Source organism: Neovison vison, chromosome 9, assembly GCF_020171115.1.
Source record: "Neovison vison isolate M4711 chromosome 9, ASM_NN_V1, whole genome shotgun sequence".
Lineage (NCBI taxonomy): Eukaryota > Metazoa > Chordata > Mammalia > Carnivora > Mustelidae > Neogale > Neogale vison.
The window spans coordinates 96,605,538-96,629,397 of NC_058099.1; the positions used below are offsets into that span (position 1 = coordinate 96,605,538).

The 23,860-nt window shown below is 40.8% G+C and overlaps 1 protein-coding gene across 1 annotated transcript; it reads right to left on the minus strand.

The window, feature by feature from the left end:
• Positions 1–400: 400 nt before the first annotated feature.
• On the minus strand, positions 401–17,025 carry INSL6 (insulin like 6). The gene is made up of 2 exons (XM_044264347.1): positions 16,746–17,025; positions 401–1,920 (listed from the first exon to the last, which is right to left on the minus strand). The coding sequence occupies exons 1-2, from the start codon at positions 17,023–17,025 to the stop codon at positions 1,583–1,585; spliced, it is 618 nt and encodes a 205-aa protein (XP_044120282.1). The 3' UTR covers positions 401–1,582.
• Positions 17,026–23,860: the final 6,835 nt, after the last annotated feature.

Sequence of the window (23,860 nt, forward strand, 5' to 3'; positions counted from 1 at the left end):
TGGGAGAGGGCCAGAGCAAGAGGAAGAATCTCAAGCAGGCTCCACGCCCAGCATGGGGCTCAACTGCACAACCCTGAGATCATAACCTGAGCTGGAACCAAGTTGGACGCTTCACTGACTGAGCCACCCAAGAGCCCCAATCTCATGCTTTTCTAATTTGGACTTCAGATGTGTGTATATCAGTAAGCTAATAAACTATTTTTATTTTTAAACTATAAGGACAAACCTATAATTCAGAGTGGGCTCAAGTGCATCACTGCATTTTAGCCTAAGCATGGGCAGTTCTCAATGGTGCATTTCCATCCAACATCAGCAGACTTATTCCACCACTAAACCATGATGCAATCTGTCATTTTGTATCTAAATGGGTGGCTCCCATATTTAGAAAGACAACTGAATGTAGACTCCCCAGGAACTGGTAAAAAAGTTCAGACATACTTATTAATGCCTTGTTTAAGTGTATACGATATAGATACATGTGAAAAAGAACCTTTGTCCTAAGAAATAACAGCACCAAATAGAAACAAAAACCTGTGAAGAACATTACAGTACATATTTGAGAAAGAAAGTAGAGAAAGATTTAAAATGATGCTTACCTCTTAATTAATGGTGGAAAGTAAGGATTCCACTCTGAATTCTTTGGAATAAGTTTTTTTTTTTCCTAATTTGCACCATTAAAAATATTTCACATGTGGACATAAAGTGGAAAAATACACCATGAACTTAGTGTTATAACATCACATCGAGTCGAAATATGCAAGCACAGAAATAGGATTTCAACAGTATTCCACAGGACTATACCAGTGGTTCTCGACCTTAACCCAACGTCAGGATGAGCTGGAGGGCCTGTAACAACACAGATTGCTAAGGCCCACACGGGCAGTTTCTGATTCAGGAGGGCTGGGCTGGGACTTGCGAACTGTGCGGTTCCCAGGCGCTGCTCACACCTGCACTGTCTTCTGACCGAGCCCAAACCGAGTGTCCCGCTATAGCAGTCCCTTCACAGCAGAGTAGCACGGAAAGACATTCACTGAACTCTAAGTCCTCAGTAGAGACTGTGAGAAGATTACTGACCAGTTACTATAAAATGCAAGGAATTAAAAGAAAACTTATGATTATAGTGTAAAAGCACCTAGTAGGAGCGGGAGCTGGTTAATTATTTTGAAGATGGTGGGACAGACTGGCATACTGGAGTGAGCCTCACTGGGGTGAACCTCATTGTCATGGGGCATCAGTCCCATGGAAGGCAGAACATACCATAATCCACTTAAATGCAGCCTGAGAAAGTTTCAAGCACGAAGACAAGCATCAGCAGGTCATTCTTAGATGTCTACATGGATCATGCCACCTCCAGTAACATTTTCTTCAAATATAAATATATAGGAAAAATTGGGGTTCCCAAAGAAAATACTAAGTTCCTATTACTACCATAAAGTATTGCTAAATACCTGCAAATACTTTTAGATGGTGTTCACAGCAAAGAACCTACAAGGACAATGACCATAATAAAGTAAAATAAATATATTAAGCTTTTATTAAGTTAGTATAATTCCCAGGATGGTTAGTATATCTCCATCACAAATCATGGTACTTGTTTATGTACGTTTTTGTATTTAGTGTATGGAAAGCATGCAATACTGAGTTCTTCTATTGTACATCCTTTAAGACAACACTTTTCTGAAAATCCTCTGCGTTTTCTTTGAGGATGATTCCCCCAAAATACATTGCTTAAGGCTTTAATTTTGTTTGTGTTTATCTTCTGAAATTCTGAAATTTCATGAATATACTGATTGTTATCTTGTAATGAGGAAAATTCTCTTGTCTTATCACGTGGCAAGTTGGCCCTTCTAGGTCTATACTCAGGCAGCGACGACAACTCCAAACTGTTCATCACTTCTTCCTCAGAGGTAGAAGTAGAGACTGTTGAGAGACAAGAGAAAGAATCCTACTTTATTAAAATCTTCTTTTAGATGAAAATTTCATAATACTAGAATACTAAAGTCCATTAATTATTTTTGAAAGATTCACTTATTTGAGAGAGAGAGAGTGAGAGAGAGAGAGAGAGCAAGCACACCCACATGGGGAGGGGTAGAGGAAGAGGGAGAGAATCTGAAGCAGACTCTGTGCTGAGCATGGAACCTGATGCCAGGCTTGATCTCACAACCCTGAGATGACTGGAGCAGAAACCAAGAGTTGGATGCGCAACTGACTGAGCCATCCAGGGGCCCCTAAAGTCTGATAATTATTAAAAACAAATAATTAAAAACAAGTAAATAATAAAATGTGTTTCAAAAGCAATATATATTTTTTATTTTAATTTTTTAATTTTTAATTTTAAAAAAAGACTTTATTTATTTGTCAGAGAAAGAGAGAGAGAGAGAGCCCAAGCAGGGGAGCGGCAGTCAGAGGTAGAGGAAGAAGCAGGCTTCCTGCTGAGCAAGGAGTCTGATGTGTAAGTGATCCTAGGACCCTGGGGTCATGACCTCAGCTGAAGACAGATGCTGAACTGACTGAGCCACCCAGGCATCCCAGCAATATATATATTTTAACTAAAAGAGTTGTAAGTAGTGTTTTCCTATAAAAAAAGCTCAGAAATCTTTGCACATTTTTTATGGAAAGACATTTTTTATTGAGATACCATTCATGTGTCAGAAAATTCAGTATTTAAAACATACAATTCAGTGTTTTTTAGTATATTCACAAGGTTCTGCAATCATAACCACTAACTAATTCCAGAATATTTGTATCACCCCCAAGAGAAGCCTCATACCCATGAACAGTCATCTTGTTTCCTTCTTCCTCTAGCCCTGGGCAACCACTGATCTATTTTTCATTCCTAAAGATTTGCCTATTTGGGAAATGAAATCATACCACACACATGTGGCCATTTATGTATGATTTCTTTCACTTATCCACATTGTAGCATATATCAGCATTTTATTCCTTTTATGACTGAATAATTTTTCATTGTATGGATATAACCCATTTTGTTAATCCATTTATCAGCTGATGGACATTTGGGTTGTTTCCACATTTTGGCTATTATGAATAGTGCTGCTATGAATATTCACATACAAGTTTTTGTGTGAACATATGTCTGCAACCTTCTTGAGTATTTATCTCATAGTAGAACTGCTGGATCTTTAAGTAAACCACCAAGCTTTTCCAAAATGACTACATCATTTTACAGTCCCACCACTGATGTATTAGGATTTGAGTTGCTCCACACCCTTATCAACACTTGTATTTTCCATTTTTGATTATGGCCATCCTAGTGGATGGGAGGTGATATCCCACTGCGGTTTTGATTTGCAAATTACCTACTGACAAATGATGTTGAGCATCTTCTCGTGTGTTTATTGTCTATCCTCTTTGTACAAATGTCTCTTCACATCCTTTGCCCACATTTACTTGGGCTACAGTACTCCTCCCTTATCCACAGTTTCTCTTTTTCTGGTCTCAGTTACAATGCAGTGAACTCTGGTCTGGAAGCAGATGATCTCCCTTCTGACAGAGCATCCAAAGGTCAGTAGTAGCCTAATGCCACATCAGAATGCCTAGTTATTAATCTCACTTTCTCTCAGTACATAGGCCTTTTATTGTTTCACATCACCCAAAGAAGGGTGAGGACAGATAACATATTTTGAGAGACAGAGACCACATTCACGTAACTCTTATTACAGTATATTGTTATAGTTGTTATATTTTATTATTATAAATATCTTACTGTACCTTATTTATAAATTAAACTTCATTATAGGTATGCATGCATAGGAAAAACAGCGTATGTAAGGTTTGGTACTATACTAGGTTTCAGGTATCCACCAGGGGTCTTGGCGTATATCCCCTGCAGATAAGGGGGGACAACTGTATTTGTCTTTTTATGCATATTTTATAACAATTTTTTTCATTGTTGAAATATGAAGAGATAACGAAGTGGTGATATGCTCAATGAACTGACTGCTATTATACTGCTCTTAACTCATTCAGAATTACTGGAAAGAAATTAAAATAAATTCAGAAGGTAATTACTTGGAGGCTTTTTGGATTTCTATCATTGCCCTTGCCTGTCTACTGTCCCTTCCAGGAAAATAAATTTGCCTAGAACCATGCTGTAGAGCCAGACCTTAAAGAGCCTTGTTCTGAACCACAGGATTCTACCCTACAGCCACAGTTGAATAGACTACAGGTTGTTAGTACCTGACCCCAAAGAAATCAATCTACCATGGAGGCCAACAATCCATGCCATTTGAAAACAAGAGTTAGCCCAATCAATGTCCTCTCTCTGAAGTTACAACTAAGATGTAGTGAGAAACAAAACTGAAAGTGTACCATGAAGCTTGTCATAACAGGCCAAAGTCATCAAGAAATACTGGAGGAGAAGAGAGAAAGAGGGAGAGAGAGAGAAAAGTTGGTTTTTAAAGTTGGTGTGATTCCTCAGGTTTTCCAGAGACTTTCCAAGTCTGCTCCTAGATCTTGTTTCTATGATAACTGTCTCCCCCACCACTTTCTCACAGAGCTATTTTTTTTAAAGATTTTATTTATTTATTTGACAGAGAGAAATCACAAGCAGACGGAGAGGCAGGCAGAGAGAGAGAGAGGGAAGCAGGCCCCCCGCTGAGCAGAGAGCCCGATGCGGGACTCGATCCCAGGACCCCAAGATCATGACCTGAGCCGAAGGCAGCGGCTCAACCCACTGAGCCACCCAGGCGCCCCTTCTCAGAGCTATTTAGGTGAATCCCTGTACCTTGTAGTTAGAGTCCTTTTAGAACACTATTCATTCATTTTCTATTTAAAATGCTTAAGCTGAATTGTGGAACACTAAAACTTTAGGATAGCTATTAAAGATATTGAATACTAAGTCATCCAAGGCAGATAAATGTGATGAATTAAGGAAGTGTCATAATTACAGAGAACAGTGAGGGAAAAAGAAAATTAGGTTGTCCAGGCAAAACTGAAGAAAGAACTTCCTGTTGGGGATGTACCATCCATGTTCTATTACTCAAAGGGTAAAAAAAGACAATAAGAAGGAAACTTATTCATGAATGAAGGCAGCTAAAGACTAGTTAATAACAACTAATATGTCTAAGTGGGGAGGTAATTTAAAGAGAAACAAGCTTTACTCACCAGAAAATAGAAAAGGTTAAACCTGAGTATTTAGATTTATGAATTTGAAAAAGAACAACAGAAAGGACCCAAAGTAGTAAGAAGGAAAGAAATCAGTGAAATACAGAACCAAAACACTATAAATGTTTAGAAACCCAAACTTGGTTCTTTAAAAGGATTAATAAAATAGATACAACCCTAACCAGACTAATTAAGAAAGAAAAGATGAAAATGAACAACAGAAGAGTAACAACAGAACAGATATAACCGAGTATTTAAAATAAATGAATGTTATGGCAGTTACATATTTAAAAATCAAAATGAAATGGATTAATCCATAGAAAAATACAAAATGCCATAATTGGCACAGAAAATTTAAAAAGATTAACATAGATGATTTTAAAGGTAGGTTCTATGTGCTTTTCAAGAACAGTAAGTTCTAATCATATACAAGTTGTTCCAGGAAAAGAGAAAAAGCTGCTCAGCATATTTTATGAATCTAGTATATTCTTCATCCCAAAACTAGGTAAGAACAATGTGATTTTAAAAGAAAGAAAGAAAGAAAAACCCTTGTGAGCCCATTTACTTATGTTTGTTTGGAAGTCATAAAAAATATTAGTTAACTGAATCCACAAACATATTTTACAAATATATTAAAGCATTTATGCCAAAAAATGCAAGGATAGGTCAAGATCCCCAAATCTATCAGTGCAATTTACCACATGATTAGATTCCCGTACTCACTCTAAATTGGTTTTGCTTTCTACTTGGTAAGAAAATGAAAGCTATCATCAGAGAACTTGCATTTGGTCCCTTCACCATTTTTTTTTAACCTCATCTTTTAACATCTGTACCCATACATTCTGCCTTCCTAACTACTTACATAGGTGACTATTCACTCTAAAGCCAGTTCCTCCATTTAGGGACCAGATCCTCATACTCCAAGGAATCACTCCAGCAGTGCTCCCCTATACCCTCATCATCAACTCTTCACTTCTATAAGCAAAAAAAAATGTTATTTCTCCCACTTTAAAAAAGCCAAAATCACTTCTCTTGGCCCTGCTTACCTTGCCAGTTATCATCCTGCTTGTTTTCTCCCTCTGTAGCAAAACTCCTTCATAGTTTTCTTTCTTTCTTTTTTTTTTTTTAAAGATTTTATTTATTTGTTAGAGAGAGAGAGAGAGAGACAGAGAGCAAGCACAGGCAGACAGGGTGGCAGGCTAGAGGCAGAGGGAGAAGCAGGCTCCCTGCCGAGCAAGGAGCCTGATGTGGGACTCGATCCCAGGATGCTGGGATCATGACTTGAGCCGAAGGCAGCTGCTTAACCAACTGAGCCACCCAGGCGTCCCCTTCGTAGTTTTCTATTACTGTTTAATCCCTCTTCTCTCATTCCACCTTAAGCCCTCTCCAATCGGGCATTTGTTCCATCACTGCACCAAAACTTCTCTTTTCAAGGTCACGGATGATCTCTATATTACTAAATTCAACAGCCCATGCTCATATCTGACTCATCAAAAATATTCCTTCTTGATACACTTATTGAACTTCATTTCCAGGAAGTTACCCACCTATATGTTCCTCTTTTATCACAAATACTTCCTCCAACTGTTTAATGTTGGTGTTTCCCAGGGCTCAGTCCTTGGCACTCCTCTCTCTGTACACTTCTCTTGGGTGATCTCATCCAGTCTTATGGCTCTGAGAATCACCTATACATCTATGACTCCTAAATTCCTATCTTCAAGTGATGTTATTTCCATAATCCAGATGTACATTTATATCCTACTTCCTACTCATTGTCTCCACTTCAGTGTCTCAAACGCAACATGTTCATAACTCCATCTTATCAAACTCCAAACTGCCCCAAACTGAGCTGCCAATATTGCCTTCAGACCTCTTCCACCTGAGGCCTTTCCTACCTCAGTTGATAGAAACCTTAGCCTTCCAGATGTCTGAAGCAAAAACTTCAGTTTTTCAATGGAGATCACATTAAAAAAAATATTGGAATCATTCTTGAGTTCTTTTTTCTCATATTTCACATAAAATCTGCCCAAATATATCTGGAATAAAACCATGTCCACTCCCTCCACTGGTCCCATCTCATCTAGCTGCTATCACCCGTAATACCACACGCCCAGAGGAAGACTCTGCTTCTGCCCTTGCCTCCCTACAGCTTGTCCTCAAGGCAGCAGCCAGAGTGATCCCTTTAAAATGTCATTAATGTCACTCCCCTGCTCCAAAGTCTGTAATGATTTCACCACTCAGAGTAAAGCCCAAATCCTTACAATGGTCTAAACATTTCACTAGGCCTGCCTGTTACCTCTCTCTCTGTCCCAGTCACACTAGCCTCCTTGCTGTTCCCTGTGTAAAAAGGGCCAAAATGTATTTGCTCTGCTCATTCCTCTGCCTCACCACTCTTTCCCCAGATATCTTTGGCTGATTCCTTTATCTCCTCCGTTCTCAAACTTCACTTTTTCAATGAGGCCTACCTTGACTACACTATTTAATCCTATATCCCACCCTCCAGCCCCCTGAACTCTTGATCTCCCTTATCCTGTTTCATTCCTTTTTTATAACCTTTATTACCTTCAAATATTTATTATGTTCACTTCTGATGCAAACTCCTTGAAGCCAGACATCTTTGCTTTGTTCACTGATAAATCCCAAGGGTTTATAACAGTGGCTGGAACTTAGCAATTACCCAATAACTATTTGGTGACTTAAAAGAGACATATATAAAAATATACCCGCCAAAAGTCTTTAATAAAGTTTAGCCCTACTAATAATGATTTGAAAAATAGCAAGCTCCCTTATCATGGTGAAAGTTATGTAGCACAAACCTATGAATTTTATACCTAAAAAATTTAAATGTATTCCCCTTTAAAATTGGGAACATGACAAGATGTCCCACTATCACTACTACTTAACAGCACTAGAGGACCTGGCTAATGTTATAAGAAAGAAGAAGACCAGTGAGAGGTTAGAAAGGGAGTGACAAAGCTATCATTTGCAAAGGACAGAAAAATCCGTAGAACAAACTATTAAACCATTAAGATAATTTGGCATGATTACTGGATAAAGATAAACCTGTAAAAATCAAATTCATTTCTCTAACCAAAATCACTAACAAAAATATAATTAGCGAGTATTTACAATAACAACAAAAATAAATATTAAACATTAACTTAATAAAAAATGTAGAAATTCTCCACTAAGAAAACTTTAAAATTCTAGTAATATGAAAACATTCCATGCTCCATGAATTTAGTTTGTAATTACTTTATATTAAAAAGATGTAAATCCTCTTCAAATTAATCTATATAATCCATGAATCTCCATTAAAATTGCAGATGGATTTTTATTTTATTTTTTCATGATACTGTGCTCACCACAAGTGCAGCTAGTATCTGTCACCACACGATGCTATTATACCATTGACTCTATTCCCTATGCTCTTTTGGTCCCATAACTTAGTCATTACATAACTGGAAGCCTGAATCTCCTACTCCCCTTCACCGATTTTGGCCATCCCCTCCACCTTTCTTTTCTCTGGCAACCATCAGTGTTCTCTGCATTTGTAGATCTGATTTCACTTTTTGTTTGTTTATTCATTTGTTTGGTTTTTTAGATTCTATATATAAGTGGAATAATTTGGTATTTATCTTTCTCAATATGACTTATTTCACTCAGCATCATACTCTGCAGGTCTATCCATGTTATCACAAATGGCAAGAAGGCATCCTTTTTATGGTTGCATAATATTCCTCTGTGTGTGTGTGTGTGTGTGTGTGTGTGTGTGTGTACCACCTCTTCTTTATCCATTCATCTATCAATGGACATGAGTTGCTTCCATTTCTTGGCTATTGTAGATAATGCTGCAAAAAACACAGAGGTACCTCTATCTTTTTGAGTTATTTTTTTGTTTTCTTTGGTTAAATACCCAGAAGTAGAAATACTGGATCATATAATAGTCCTTTTTAAATTTTTTGAGGAGCCTCCATACTGTTTTTCATAGTGGCTGCACCAATTTACATTCCTACCAATAGTGCATAAGAGTTCCTTTTTCTCCACATCCTCACCATTACTAATTTCTTGTGTTTTTCATTTTAGCTATTCTGATAGGTATGAGGTGATACCATATTGTGTGTGTCTTTTTAAAATTAAATTAATTGTTTTTCAGTGATCCAAAATTCATTGTTTATGCACCACACCCAGTGCTCTATGCAATATGTGCCCTCCTTAATACCCACCACTGGGCTCACCCAAACCCCCACCTCTCTCCCCTCCAAAACCTTCAGTTTGTTTCTCAGAGTCCACAGTCTCTCATGCTTCATCTCTGCCTCCAATTTCCCCCAACTTACTTCTCCTCTTCCATCTCCCAATGTCTTCCTGTTATTCCACCACAAGTAAGTGAAACCAAATGATAATTGACTCTCTCTGCTTGACTTATTTCACTCAGCATAATCTCTTCCAGTCCTGTCCATGTTGCTACTAAAGTTGGGTATTCATCCTTTCTGATGGAGGCATAATACTCCATTGTATATATGGACCACATCTTCTTTATCCATTTGTCCACTAAAGGGCATCTTGGTTCTTTCCACAGTTTGGTGACTGTGGCCATTGCTATTATGAACATTAGGGTACAGATGGCCCTTCTTTTCACCACATCTGTATCTTTGGGGTAAATACCCAGTATAGCAATTGCAGGGTCATAGGTTGGCTCTATTTTTAATTTTTTGAGGAATCTCCACACTGTTTTCCAAAGTGTCTGCACCAGCTTGCATTCCCACCAACAGTGTAAGAATGTTCCCCTTTCTCCACATCCTCTCCAACACTTGTTCTTAACTTTTTTGTTGATTTTGACCATTCTAACTGGTGTAAGGTAGTATCTCAATGTGATTTTGATTTGAATCTCCCTGTTGGCTAATGATGATGAACAATTTTTTCAGACATATTGTGGTTTTGATCTGCATGTCCCTGATGATTAGTGATGTTGAGCATATTCTGATGTGTCTGTTAGCCATCTGTATGTCTTCTATGGGAAACTATCTATTCAGGTCCTCTGGTCATTTTTAAGTTGGATTGTTTGTTTGTTTGTTTGGTGTTGAGTTGTGTATGTTCTTTATATATTTTGAATATTACCCCCTTATTAGATATGTTATTTGCAAACATCTTCCCCCACTCAATAGGTTGCCCTTTTGTTTCGTTGATGGTTTCCTTTGCTGTGGAAAAGCCTTTTATTTTAGTGAAGTCCCAATAGTTTATTTTTGCTTTTGTTTCTCTTGCCTTAGGAACCATATTTAGAAAAATGTTCCTATGAATGATATCAAGGAAATTACTGCCTGTGTTCTTTTCTGGGAATTTTAAGATTTCAGGTCTCACATTTAGGTCTTTAATCCATCTTGAATTTATTTCTGTCTATGGAGTAAGAAAGTGGTCCAGTTTCATTCTTTTGCATGTAGCTGTTCAGTTTTCTCAGTACAATTTACTTAGAGACTATCTTTTCCCCATAGCATATTCTTGCCTCCTTTTTCACCGATTAACCATATAAGTGTGGGTTTATTTATGGGTTTTCTAGCCTGTTCTATTGATATATGTGTCTATTTCTGTGCCAGTATCACACTGTTTTGATTACTATACTTTTGTAGTAATCTTGAAATCTGAAATTGTAATACATCCTACTTTATTCTTCTTTCTTAAGTTTGCTTTGGCTATTTAGGCATTTATTTTTGTGTGTGTGGTTCCACACAAATTTTAGTATTATTTGTTCTAGTTGAGTGAAATTGTTGTTGGCATTTTGATAGGAATTGCATTGAATCTGTAGGTTGCTTTGTGTAGTATAGACATTTTAACAATATTAACTTTTCTAATCCATGAGCATGGCATATCTTTCCATTTGTGTCATCATCAATGTTTTTTTGTTGTTCTTGTTTCTTTGTTTTTTTTAAAAAGATTTTATTTATTCATTTGACAGAGAGAGTGAGAGAGCAAAGGCAGGGGTTGCGTGAGAGGGGGAAGCAGGCTCTCCATTGAGCTGGGAGCCCAACATGGGGCTTGAGTCCTAGGATAGAGCCCTGCAATGGGCTTGCTGCACAGAGTCTGCTTCTCTCTCTCCCTTTGCCCCTCCCCACCACTTATACTTCCTTTCTCTCAAATAAATAAAATCTTTTTAAAAATATTAGTGATATGTCCACCTAAAAATTATATCCTAGAGAGTCATAACATTAAAAACAGTATAGTAATTGTACAAGGTCAAACAAAAGACCAATTAAATAGAATGGGAAACTCAGACAAACAATAAACAATATAGAAAAAAATATCATTTAGAAGATGGTGTTTAGAAAACTAGCTCCTTTTGTGGAGAAAAATAAGACTTGTGGAAAAAATTGAGATAGTAATCCTAGCCAGAACAGACCAAAGTGGTCTCCAGAATCAAGAACCTAACATGAAAAGTAAATCTATAAAGTTAACAGAGGGAAGAAAAGGACCTCTAAAATGAAATTTCAGAAGTATGAACAATAAGGCAAAATGCTTATTGCCTAATTATATAAAATTAAGGCTTTCTGTCAAACAGTACCAATAGATGACAGAATAGGAGAATAGGAGAATATATTGCAATATCTAAAGCCAACAACTACTGTTTTGGTTCCTCTTTGTTTGTTTGTTTGTTTGTTTTTTGACAGAGAGAGAGAGAGAGAGATCACAAGTAGGCAGAGAGGAAGACAGAGAGAGAGGGAGAAGGAGGTTCCCTGCTGAGCAGAGAGCCCGATGTGGGGCTCAATCCCAGAACCCTGGGATCGTCACCTGAGCCAAAGGCAGACGCTTAACCCACTGAGCCACCCAGGCACCCCGAAAGCCAACAACTATTGTAATGGTACAATAACTCTTACACATCAACTGGAAAATAACCAGTCTAATGAAAATTATAAACAGAAAACTTTCAGAAAAAAACCTACAAAAGGCTCATTTATATATGAAGATGTGCTGAGTAAGTTAAAACAAAAATAAGATGCCATTTCATTCTATCACACTGACAAAAGTTACAAATCATACAATGCTAATTGTTGGCATGGATATGAGAATACAGGAATCCACGTGTATTCGCAACCTGACAAATCTCAAGCAAAGCATACATGTGTTTTATTACATAGCAATTTTACCCATGGGTATAGATCTCTGAGAAATGTCCACACAGGTCCTTACTGGAGCACATACAATGATTTTCACTGTGGTGTTAGTGGCAGGGAGTTGGAGGCTATGCAAGTTAGGTGTTTACTGCTGAGAGGGTAAGTAAAATGTGCGGAATGTATATGAATTTTGTGGAGCAGTTTGAAGCAATGTCCACAAAGCAACCATAAGAGATAGATCTTAACTGCCATTTACATATATTTTAGGGGCACCTTGGTGGCCCAGTCAGTTGGGTATCCAACTCCTGATTTCTGCTCATGATCTCAGGGTCATCAGATTAAATGGTGCATCAGGCTCCGCACTCTTCCTCTGCCCCTCCCCCCACTCACGTGGGCTCTATTGCTCTCTCTCGCACGCTCTAAAAAATAAATCTGAGGGGCGCCTGGGTGGCTCAGTGGGTTAAGCCGCTGCCTTCGGCTCAGGTCATGATCTCAGGGTCCTGGGATCGAGTCCCACATCGGGCTTTCTGCTCAGCAGGGAGCCTGCTTCCCTTCCTCTCTCTCTGCCAGCCTCTCTGCCGACTTGTGATCTCTCGCTGTCAAATAAATTAAAATAAATAAATAAATAAATAAATAAATCTGAAAAAAAAAAAAAACCATTTGTGTATATTTTAAAAATAAATGAGCAGGAAACAATGCACAATTTGCAAAAAACATGTACAACTAAAACCACAAACTAAACACTTTGGAATGGTTACCTATGGGAGGAGGAGAACAGGATAAAGGAGATAGATGGAGACTGATCATCTTTATTCTTTTTTTAAAAGATTTTATTTGAGGGGCGCCTGGGTAGCTCAGTGGGTTAAAGCCTCTGCCTTCGGCTCGGGTCATGATCCCAGGGTCCTGGGATCGAGCCCTGCAACGCATTGTGCTCTCCGCTCGGTGGGGAGCCTGCTTCCCTTCCTCTCTCTCTGCCTGCCTCTCTGCCTACTTGTGATCTCTGTCTGCCAAATAAATAAATAAAATCTTTAAAAAAATGATTTTATTTGAGAGAGAGAGTGAGCGAGCATGCACAAATGGGTGGGAGAGGCAGAGGGAAAGGGAAAAGCAGACTCCCCCTCAGGCAGGGAGCCCAATGCAGGACTCAATGAGGGCCTCAATCCCAGCACCTTGAGAAAATGACCTGAGCCAATGGCAGATGCTTCACAACTGATTATCCAGGGACCCCCAAGACTAATCATCATCTAACACACTGTGCAATGTACTTATGCTTACTGTCTACCTTCACTATTATGTAAGCTTCATAAGAGCGGAGTCTTCACAGCTATCTGAGTAAAACTCTTCATTCTTATATCCCAAGTACCAAGAAAAATACCCAGCATGTGATAGGCAATCAAATTTTGCTAAATTAATATATAAAGAAGGGGGACTTGCTTAACCCATTTGTGATAAGACATCTAAGAAATAAGAATAGATGTATAGGGGAATATGACCAATCCAGCTGGAATAGGGGTTATGGATTATAAAGCATTAATGCATTAATGATTTCACCTGGCTCTAAGAGCTAGGAAGCACCATACTCAGCTAGAATTTAGCAATATGGTGGGGTAGGTCTTAGAGACATGGCCCCTACCCTCAAGGATCCACTATCAAGAAATACACAATTTCAGCGTCAAGTTATGTATGAGTAGTTCTGAAAAAAAGCATTTTTAAATATGAGTGCACTAAATTTTCTTTACCTGTGTCATACTCAAATAGATCATCAGAAGATTAAAATTGTTGGTAATTGACTTGATCGAACATAGAAATGCATCCTGCTAGTACAGCCTAGTAAAAGTTAACTTTTCAGCCACATTCAAATGAAAATGAAATGGCATAATTATATATTCTATATTGAGAACACATACCTCTTCTCTATAACTTCTCATTGTTCATTGGAAATTAGCAGGATATATTGAATGTCCTCTTTCCTTATAGGTCAATAATTTTTTTACAAATTGAATTTTTAAAAGATTTTATTTATTTAAGAGAGAGTATAGGCGGGGGGAGGGTAGAGGAACAGGGAGAAGCAGACTCCCCACTGAAGCAGGGCTCAATCTCAGGACCAGAGATCATTACATGAGCCAAAGACAGACACTTAACTGACTGAGCCACCCAGGCACCCCTAAATTTTAAAAAAATTATCACAAATACATATTAATAACTTAAATCCATTTTTCATTCTTCTACACATTGTAAAACAACTATGGCTTTATGGCCCCATGACATTTCCACTATAGAAACTTGTCCTTAACATAGTAGCCATAGTAACATGTTTCATTGGTATGCCAATTCTATGATGCTGTAAGCTACATTTTTATTTCCTACAAATCTTCTTTCATTGCAGTTTCCTGTTCATTGAACTAATGACATTTCTCCAGGGAAGTGTGAATAACACCTAAAACAAAGGGGTCATTACTCAGCTCTGAGTTTCAGTATATGTGCTACTGAAACAAGCACAGCTCTGAGTTTTAAAGTTGACTCAAAAAAATTAATAGTCTCCAGAGCAGGCTTTGTTGAGAAGCGGGATTCCAAACTCTTTTTTTTTTTTTTTTAATATTCCTCCTGTCTTCCTGGAGATGTTTTATTTTTTTTCCTTTTTAATTTTTTATTTTTAATAAACATATATTTTTATCCCCCAGGGTACAGGTATGTAATCACCAGGTTTACACACTTCACAGCACTCACCATTCCAAGCTCTTTTTAAATAACAGACTCAAGCTTGGATGTCAGAGTGTAAAATTTTGATATGGTAGAGGCAGTGACAGCAGCATCAGCTCTCTCTGGGAGCTTGCCAACATGTAGGTGCTCAGGACCCCACCCACTGAATAAGAACCTGTACATTAACAATATTCCCCAGGTGAATCATATGCACATTAAAGTGGGAGAATCACTGAATTAATGTACTAGTGGAAAACTGGGGAGAGTCACTTCTTCCATTATAAGAGGAAAACAAAGTGTGTTTATATGTAGGTAGGTTTTATGGTAGAAAACAATCAAGAATCAGTCTAATGGTTTCTATTATTTGTCTTTCAAAGTTTTCATCCCTTTAGCAACAATAGGAAGAATGGAATAAGTCCCATTCATTCATTCATTCATTCATTTAATAAGTTAAAATGAGTGCCCATAATGTGGGAGGCAATTTTAGTCTGTTTCAGTCATCTAAACCTGGGTGGGTTTTGGCGCATTTTTGGCACTCCTTTCCTTAATTTCAAAAATCTTGCCTTTTGCAAAATATGTCCAAATCAAATTAAATTAATTGAATGACTTTAAATGCAATAATTTCAATGACACTATGCTGGGGACAGCCTGTAGATAAAGTGCATTTTAAAATGACAAACGAGGGGCACCTGGGTGGCTCAGTGGGTTAAAGCCTCTGCCTTCAGCTCAGGTCATGATCCCAGGGTCCTGGGATGGAGCCCCACATGGGGCTCTCTGCTCAGCAGGGAGCCTGCTTCCTCCCCCCCTCACCCCCGCCCTGCTCTCTCTGCCTGTCTGTGATCGCTGTCTGTCAAATAAATAAATAAAATCTTAAAAAAATAAAATGAAAAACCATATTGGTACTAAAATGTAAATACATAATTAGAAGATAACAGCGAATTTGAAATAGGAATATTCTTCCTAAAGACTACTTAAAAGCATTAAGTATACATTTAATATATATTATGCAACATACCGTGTGCTAGATCCTCTGCTAGGCATTTCACATAAAAACATGCATGAAATAATCTCTAGAAAATGATCTGATATACAGGATTGGCCTTAAGGGAGAGGGCTGGTGCACAGTCACACAGGCCCAGTGCTAGGGAGGACCTTGCATTTTATTTAATGCTCTACTGTCATAGTCTTGAAATTCCCAAAATTTTATCTTGTAAAGGTGAAGTGTTAAGAACATGAAATCTGAGGAGAGAAGGGACAGTGTGTGAGCAGAGGAAACACACCCAAAAAGGGGGGGGGCTTTATATTTTACTTCATTGGCCCTTTCCTGCTTTTGAAAAAGGGGCCCTGCATTTTATTCTGCACTGGGCTGGCCCACTTATGTGGGGGGTCCTGATGATGGTCAGCTAGGTCTATGTGTAGATATTGTGGTAGACGGAGAATGGAGTCAGCACCTATGAAAGGGTCAGTGACGACTTCAGAGGAGAAATGAAACCTCAGAGGCTCTGAAGGACAAAGTGGGTTTTGTCAGGTGACAAGTGTACTCCAGAAAGGGAAAGCCAAGGAAGAAGCAGCATTCTTACATAAACGTCAAGATTTATATGTGTACACCTATTTCCTCTAAGTTTAAAAAAAAACAAAAAATAAAAGTTCCTTGAGGTTTTGCATATCTGCGATATACTGGCTTATACAAATGTTCATTTATCTGTGTCTTCGGCACAAATTCCATTGCCCGGGGAAGCTCACCACCTGGCAGCGCACACTTGGCGAAGAGACAGTACAAGGATGCGCAAACATGCCCTCGGTTTCTCATTTTACCTGGGTTCGTGCCTCTCGCCCAAGCCGGGAAAGTGGTTTGGGAGCTTTCTGACCGGTCGGGGATGAAGGTTTCAATCTCGTTGTCCTGGGGAAACAGGGGTGGCGGGGGGGGTTCCTCCTCGAAGTAGCTCCAGTTGACATTGCCGCAGAGTTTTACGATTTCCTTCAGGAGGTGCCTGCCGCACAGCCTCCTAGCTCTGCTGATTTCGCTCAGCTCCCGGGAGAACCGGACTAACAGGAGCCCCAGCCACAGCAGACACACGCAGAGGAGCCGCGGCATCCCTGGACCCCCGCCGCCAGGTCGGCCGCGCGGTCTAACTGCCGCGGACCCCGCACCTCCCGGCACCGGTGCTCGTGCCCGCCCGCTCCGAGGAGCCGCGCACGCGCACCTGGCGGGCTGGCGAGCGCGTGCGGACCTCGCGAGAACGCCGAGGCGCGAGGCGGGAGGCGCGAGGTGCGAGATGGCGGTGAGCCGGCTTCTGGCGCTTCCCCGGGCCCTCAGAGCATGGTAGGTCGCGTTCTTTGGTTCTTAAAATCCTTCATTCGTTTTCTTTGCCCGCCTCCTTACATCCGCGACCCCTGCGGCCCTCGTTAATCGGTAAAATCCTACCAGCGGAGTGCATTGCCCGCCCTTTTGCCTGGTTGGTAACGGGGCGTCGCTTCCTCAGACACAGCTTCTCTCTCACTGTGTCTCACAGCTTCCCTCTTGGTGTACCTCAGGGGAAGTTTGTTCCCGTTAGTTCGTGTGTTTGTTTGACAAGCTCTTCCCAGCCCCTCGAGTCCCTGAGCACCCCGCAGGCACGGCCGGCCGGTGTTGGCTTCCCAGGGCAGCTCGGGGCCCCGCGCGCCGTCGGCTCGGGAAGGGCTGGAGCCTGGACGCACCTGGAACGTGCGCTCCTCAGCCCGGTTCACAGCGCGCTCGGGCGATCCCGCGCGCTCCGCGCCGCAGCCTCGGCCTCGAGACCCGGGCAGTAGCGGGCATGCTGACCTGCGGTCGTCGGCGCTAGAGGGGACAGGACTGTCTGTAACCAGCTTGTGACAGCGACCCCGCGGGGTGTGCTTCTAAGAATCCTAGTATTTTGCTCAACCAGGGGGTAAGAGATGGGGGCGGGTCGCTTGGTCATTTGGGAGGAGAGCGGACGCGTGCGATGCCCGGGAGGACGCACTAGCGGCCTCCAGGGGGGAGTCGGGGGCCGCCGGGGAGGAGGCGCGGTCGCCGCACAGTCCCCCGCGCGCGGCCCTGTGGTGTCCGGGTGGTGCCGTCTACTGCACCTCTCTGCCGTCCGCCTCCGGGTCTTGGTCTCCGTGGCCCGTTTCCCCAGCCTTGCCGCGCTGTCCCGTGGCACCCAGGCGCGCCGTTCAGTGAGCTCCAAGGGCCCGCGTGATTTCATTAGCACAAAGTCATCACCTTCCTTACTTAACCCGGCTACTGTCCAAACTACGGTCGCTGTAGCCAGAGCTGCATCAGGGGAGCCCTGTGGGGACGGAGAACATTCCTTATGCGGGGAGGAACACTTGAAACAGTTCTGCTGGCCTCCAGGGAGGGAGGCAAGCGCCTGAACTGAGGGGACCACTCCGACTCGGGTGGTGGGTGTCTCGGGGGGAAGCCATTGAAAACTGTGGGGACTGGGTGCTTTGGTGCTCACACCCTGGGTTTCAAACCCAGCGTCATGGAGGAACTCTGTTACAGTAGAGTCTGATGCTAGATTCCCGATCCAGTGACAGAATTGCATTTATATCGATTTGTGAAAACTGAGGAAGAGGGGCTCCCGGCTAGGTGACTCTTGATCTCAGGGTGGTGAGTTTCAGCCATGCGGTGGGTGTGGAGCGTCCTTCAAAACAAAACAGAAACTAAAGCTGGGTATTCCTTGCACAGCAAAAACTGTCCTTTGAATTCGTACCTGTAACACATAGACACATACTCTTTTAGGAATAAGAAGAGTATGGCTTATATCTCACACAGGGAGGTAGGGGGGTTATGTTTTGGGGGCACTTTTCCATCTTTAGTAATGGGGGGAAAGGTAGGCGAGGCGTAGTGGTGTGTATGGAAGAGGAGGGTAACTGAGTCATTGCATGACAGTGAAGGACCTCAGTCATCGTGGGATGACCTCAGTTGAACGTGACCAAATAAGTTCCTTTACCAATCTAGCTCTTTTCTAAGATAAAACATTAAGCTTCTTACTCAGTTATCTACTGGACTATCCATTTATGTCACTTAAAAATACTTACTTGAATTTCCTAGAAACATGAAAGTACTCTAACTTGAAAAATAATTTTTATTTGAACCCCCAAATCCAAATGTATTTGGTAATAAACCTGATTGTTTTCAAACATAATTTCAGCAAGGCAGAAGAGCCACTTGGGCTCAAGTAGAAAACTGCAGGTTTTGTAGTTTAATGTTAACATGGTCTACTTTGGCAAGATCAATGAAAATTTTTTATTACTTTTGTATGTATCTGGTGTTAGGTATATATAAAATGAATTATGTTGGTTAAATAATTAAGCATTTTATAATCACTATGAAGTTAATAAGGTTAAAATGCAATTGGTGCAATGATAGCATTAATTAAAAAAAACCAGATTCTTTAGTATTAAAAGGGTTGATTTTTGAGAGAAAGCATATTATAGAGAAACTATATACTATTACAGAACAAATGAAGAATGTGAACACTAATAATGATTTTTTAAAAAGACTTTATTTTATTTGACAGAGAGAGAGATCACAAGTAGGCAGAGAGGCAGGCAGAGACAGAGGGGGAAGCAGGCTCCCTCCTGAGCAGAGAGCCTGACATGGGGCTTGATCCCAGGACACTGAGATCATGACCTGAGCCGAAGGCAGCGGCTTAATCCACTAAGCCACCCAGGCGCCCCTAATGATGATTTCTTATGTTCTAGTAATCAGTCATGACTGACTTGGACATTGATAAATGCATCATGGAGAATATACAATTACTCTATATTGTGCATATTTTGAGGAAAACATTTTTGTTACAGCCTTTTATTTTTTTAAACAACATAATTATATTGATAACTTCCTTCTCCTTTTGTTGGGAAAGTAGTGTCTCCATCAAAGATGACTGCTTGTGAGTGTTGTCTTGAATTCTTGTGGCAAATTAGGAATGTTTTTTACATCATTTGTAAGGTTTCTGCATGTTGGCTGATAGAGGGTGACAAGATTTTCTATTAGGTTTAAAAAAACAAGTGGGAGGTATGAAAAAATTTCATGTCAAGGAGAATCAGGAAAATTATAAACTTTTGTATGGTCCAAAAGTTGAGTTGCTTCTAGATAATTAAACTTGCAACAGAATCAACAGGTGTCCTAATATCTAAACAGCTTACTTATAGTGGGGCAGTGTGACCTACCACAGTATTACCAAGGTTCTTTAGCCACTTACTAATCCTAGGACTGTGCTAAAGCTTGCACAGTGATACTTTTGACTCTCCTGACACTATTTTGATAGATTACTACTTCCATCTGCATGTGTGGCATGGGGTTGAACACAGGCAGCCAGTGTGAGTCAGGCCCTGCAGGCTGTCGTTCACATTGGTGGGCAGCAGCCAACAGGAGGGGCAGACCAGCAGGGGCAGGAGCTCTCTCACTCATAGCTGCTCTTCCTGGATGTCGGAAAACCTCTTACAGTGTTTCTCACCCATAATCATCATATCAAGGAATTCCATGTCCTGTAACTTCACCTTTTCATTGTTTACCCACTAGGCGGTGCTTTCTTCTAAAGAGTTGGCTCAGCAGCAGGTGGGATCAAAACAGGCCCAGCATCCTGAACCTGGTCTCTCCAGCCTTTTTCTAGGGACTGCGGCTGCAGTTGCTTACTGCATTTATGTGTGTCCCTATCCTGGGTTTCAGAATACTCTCCTTTCCTGGCTCCAGGTAGCTTTTATAGCACTTGGCTTAACACTCAGTTCTTGAGTCAAGGCTCTACCCCTTTCCCCAAAAGCTTGCAGAAGATTTGCTTTGTCAATACTTTCACCCTCTGCACCGCCTTCCCCTTATCTCCTTTCTCTTAATGTTCTCAGTATTCTTCTACTCCTTGCTTGTTTTAAAATTTGAATTTACCTTTTCTTCTTCCCTCCTCTACAGCTATTTTTATGCTTACTTAAATATTTGGTTTTTAATGTCATCTTCTCATTTATTTTTTTTAGATTATTTATTTATTTATTTGATAGCGAGAGAGATCACAAGTAGGCAGAGAGGCAGGCAGAGAGAGAGAGGAGGAAGCAGGCTCCCTGCTAAGCAGAGAGCCCGATGTGGAACTCGATCCCAGGACCCTGAGATCATGACCTGAGCTGAAGGCATGACCTGAGCTGAACCTCTGCCCAATGATTCGCCATTGTTACAACACTTTAGATTCACCTGGGAGAACTTTCTGTAAAAATCCCATGCTTGTGTTACATGTCAGAACAATCAGTCAGTACATCCCAGTGTCAGAGCTGGGGACTATATAGCTACTTTAAAGGATTTCGTCTTACCTCTAGTGTGCTGTAGAGTTGGGTAATCACCACCTAGTAACTCCCCAAGGCCCTGTTGTAACATTTTAAGAGTAATCCAGTTATTTTTGTTGCCTGTATATCCCTCAAGAAGTGGCAAAATTTAACGTATTTTATAAATACACCAACCGTCAGCAAAAATTAGTGGGATATCAGAAGGATTAAAGGGCATCGTCCTAGAACTGTTCTTTCCATCATTTGTAAATGTGTGGCAATCCAAAAAATTTTGCAAATATATCTCAAAAGGTTTAAGAAGAGAAGAGAGATAGGTAAGTGAATTTACTTATCTATATATCTTATGGATAAGGAAAATATGGTCAATATATGTGAAGTGGAATTCTTGGTTTGGTTTTTTTTTTTTAATTCTTGGTTTTTGCTGTACTGCTCAGTAGCTTTGGAATGGACTTAACATGTTGGTGTGTAGTTCACCTCCCTTGCTTTCATTAATATTTAGTAATTAACCATAGTGTCTTTTTTCTCAAATATTTGCATTAAATTCTGTTATATAACTCAAGTAGGCTCAGTTGGAAGCTCAGATACTCTGGGGAACTGAGAATTCCAGAAATATGTTCTATGTTTGATGATTTGATGCTAAGATCCCATGTTTCAAGGCACAGTTTAACGGGGAAAATGTTTAAGAATGATATTCCCACCGAGTGGCAGAAGTTTAATTTATGTTCACTTGATAAAAATGAAGAAGTTGATTTCTTACACACCACAGAGTGTGCCTATAAATTCATACCTGTTACATGAAGAAAGAATATTTCAAGACAACTTATTTTATCACTTAAAAATATATACTTGGATCTCTTAGAAGCATTAAATGACCCTGGTTTAAAAGCACCTGAGGAGTGATGTCACCAAGATGATGACATAGGTCATTCCTGACTTCACTCCCTGTCTTAAGACTAGCAACTGATACCTACCACGGACAAGACACACTGAGAGAACATGAACTAGGACTAGAACATGGAAGTGTGGCTGAAACACCTCCTCCACCACAGAGACCAAGACAGACTGCATAGAAGAGTAAGAGAAATGGCTATACCTGGCTCCTTTGCCCTTCCCTCAGGCTCACATAGCACTTTGCTGAGAAGTCTCCTCTGGGCCTGCAGTTCCTCCAGTGGGACAAGAGAGTCCATAGTGGGTATCCAGCTTCACCAGCATTCTGAGTCACTTCATAGGAGCCTGTGCACTGGTTGCACTCCAAAAGTATCCTGGGAATCTGCGGTTCTCAACTAGGGGGAATCTGAGATGGAGAAATGGGGAGGGGCTTTAAGCAACTAGTACTTGGATCTTGACAGACCAAGTTCCTATCTGTGAACCCAACTAGTAAGCATAACCATTGATTTTGCTAATATGCAGAACCAAATCAATAGTGTAATCTGATCAAGAAACTCAGTGGCGTTTGGGTGTGCTTGATTTGGATCCTCAAACAAGGAGTTGTGCCAACCCTGGCTCCTACTCTACCCAGTCCCAGGCAGAAGAGCTGAATCATAGCCCCTTCCAGTGTAGAGTGTGGCTTCCAGCCCCATTTGACAGGAAGAGCTGACAAAAACACTTGGAAGCTTCTGTGTACCAGCAGTGCTTAAGCTGAGGGAACGGTGGGCAGAGCTGATTGCTGCCAGAGCAAAGTCAGTGGCTCTGTTTGGCCAAGGAACTTGAGTCAAGAACACAAAGAACCTCAGTGGCCTTGGAGCTGCTTCTCCTCCTATGTCTAGGTAGGAAAGTTTCATAGCCCCACTTATTGTTGAATAAAGCCTTCATCCTGCCCAACCAGAGAACCTTACCAAAGCACACAGGAAGCTCATAGCACATCCATCAGCTGTGCTTACAGTGGCTTTTCAACAGAGAGCACACCCTGTGTCTTTCCTTATCTGTAGAGCATAATTTGTAGCCTCACTTGACCAGGATATTCAGTTTATACTCTTGCCTGGTTCAGATCCCAAGACAGTGAGCCATGTGGGCTCTGAGTTCTGTCTTGCAGCCCATCAGGTCAGGGAAGATAATTCATAGTCGCACCGACTACTGAGTAGGATATCCAGTTCCAAGCATCTAGTAAGACTGACCAGAGAACTGAGGCAACTGTGGAGCTTATTGTACAGCCTCACTTGGACAGGGAACCAAGCCAGCAGTTCTGTCCATTTCTCAACCAGTAGCATACACCTTCCCACCCCTGTCCTAAAGAGCTTGAACAGTTGTCTCACCAAAAAATAAACCCTAATAGAAGGTCCCACTTGCCAAAGGATATTATCTTCATATATGTCCAGAAATCCAAGCTGAACTGAGTGGTGAAGAAATGTCTACCATAGCAAACCTGCAAAGTTTGGATGAGGAGAACACTTACTTAAATGAGCAGATACCAATGCAAAGAATCAAGAATTACAAAAAAAAAAAATTAGGTAAATAAGACACCACTAAAGGAAACTTATATGTCTTTAGTAATTGACTCTAAAGAAATACATTTTTTTTAAAGACTTCATTTATTTATTTGACAGAGAGAGACCACAAGCAGGCAGAGAGGCAGGCAGAGAGCGAGAGGAGGAAGCAGGCTTCCCGCTGAGCAGAGAGCCCGATGCAGGACTCGATCCCAGGACCCCGAGATCATGACC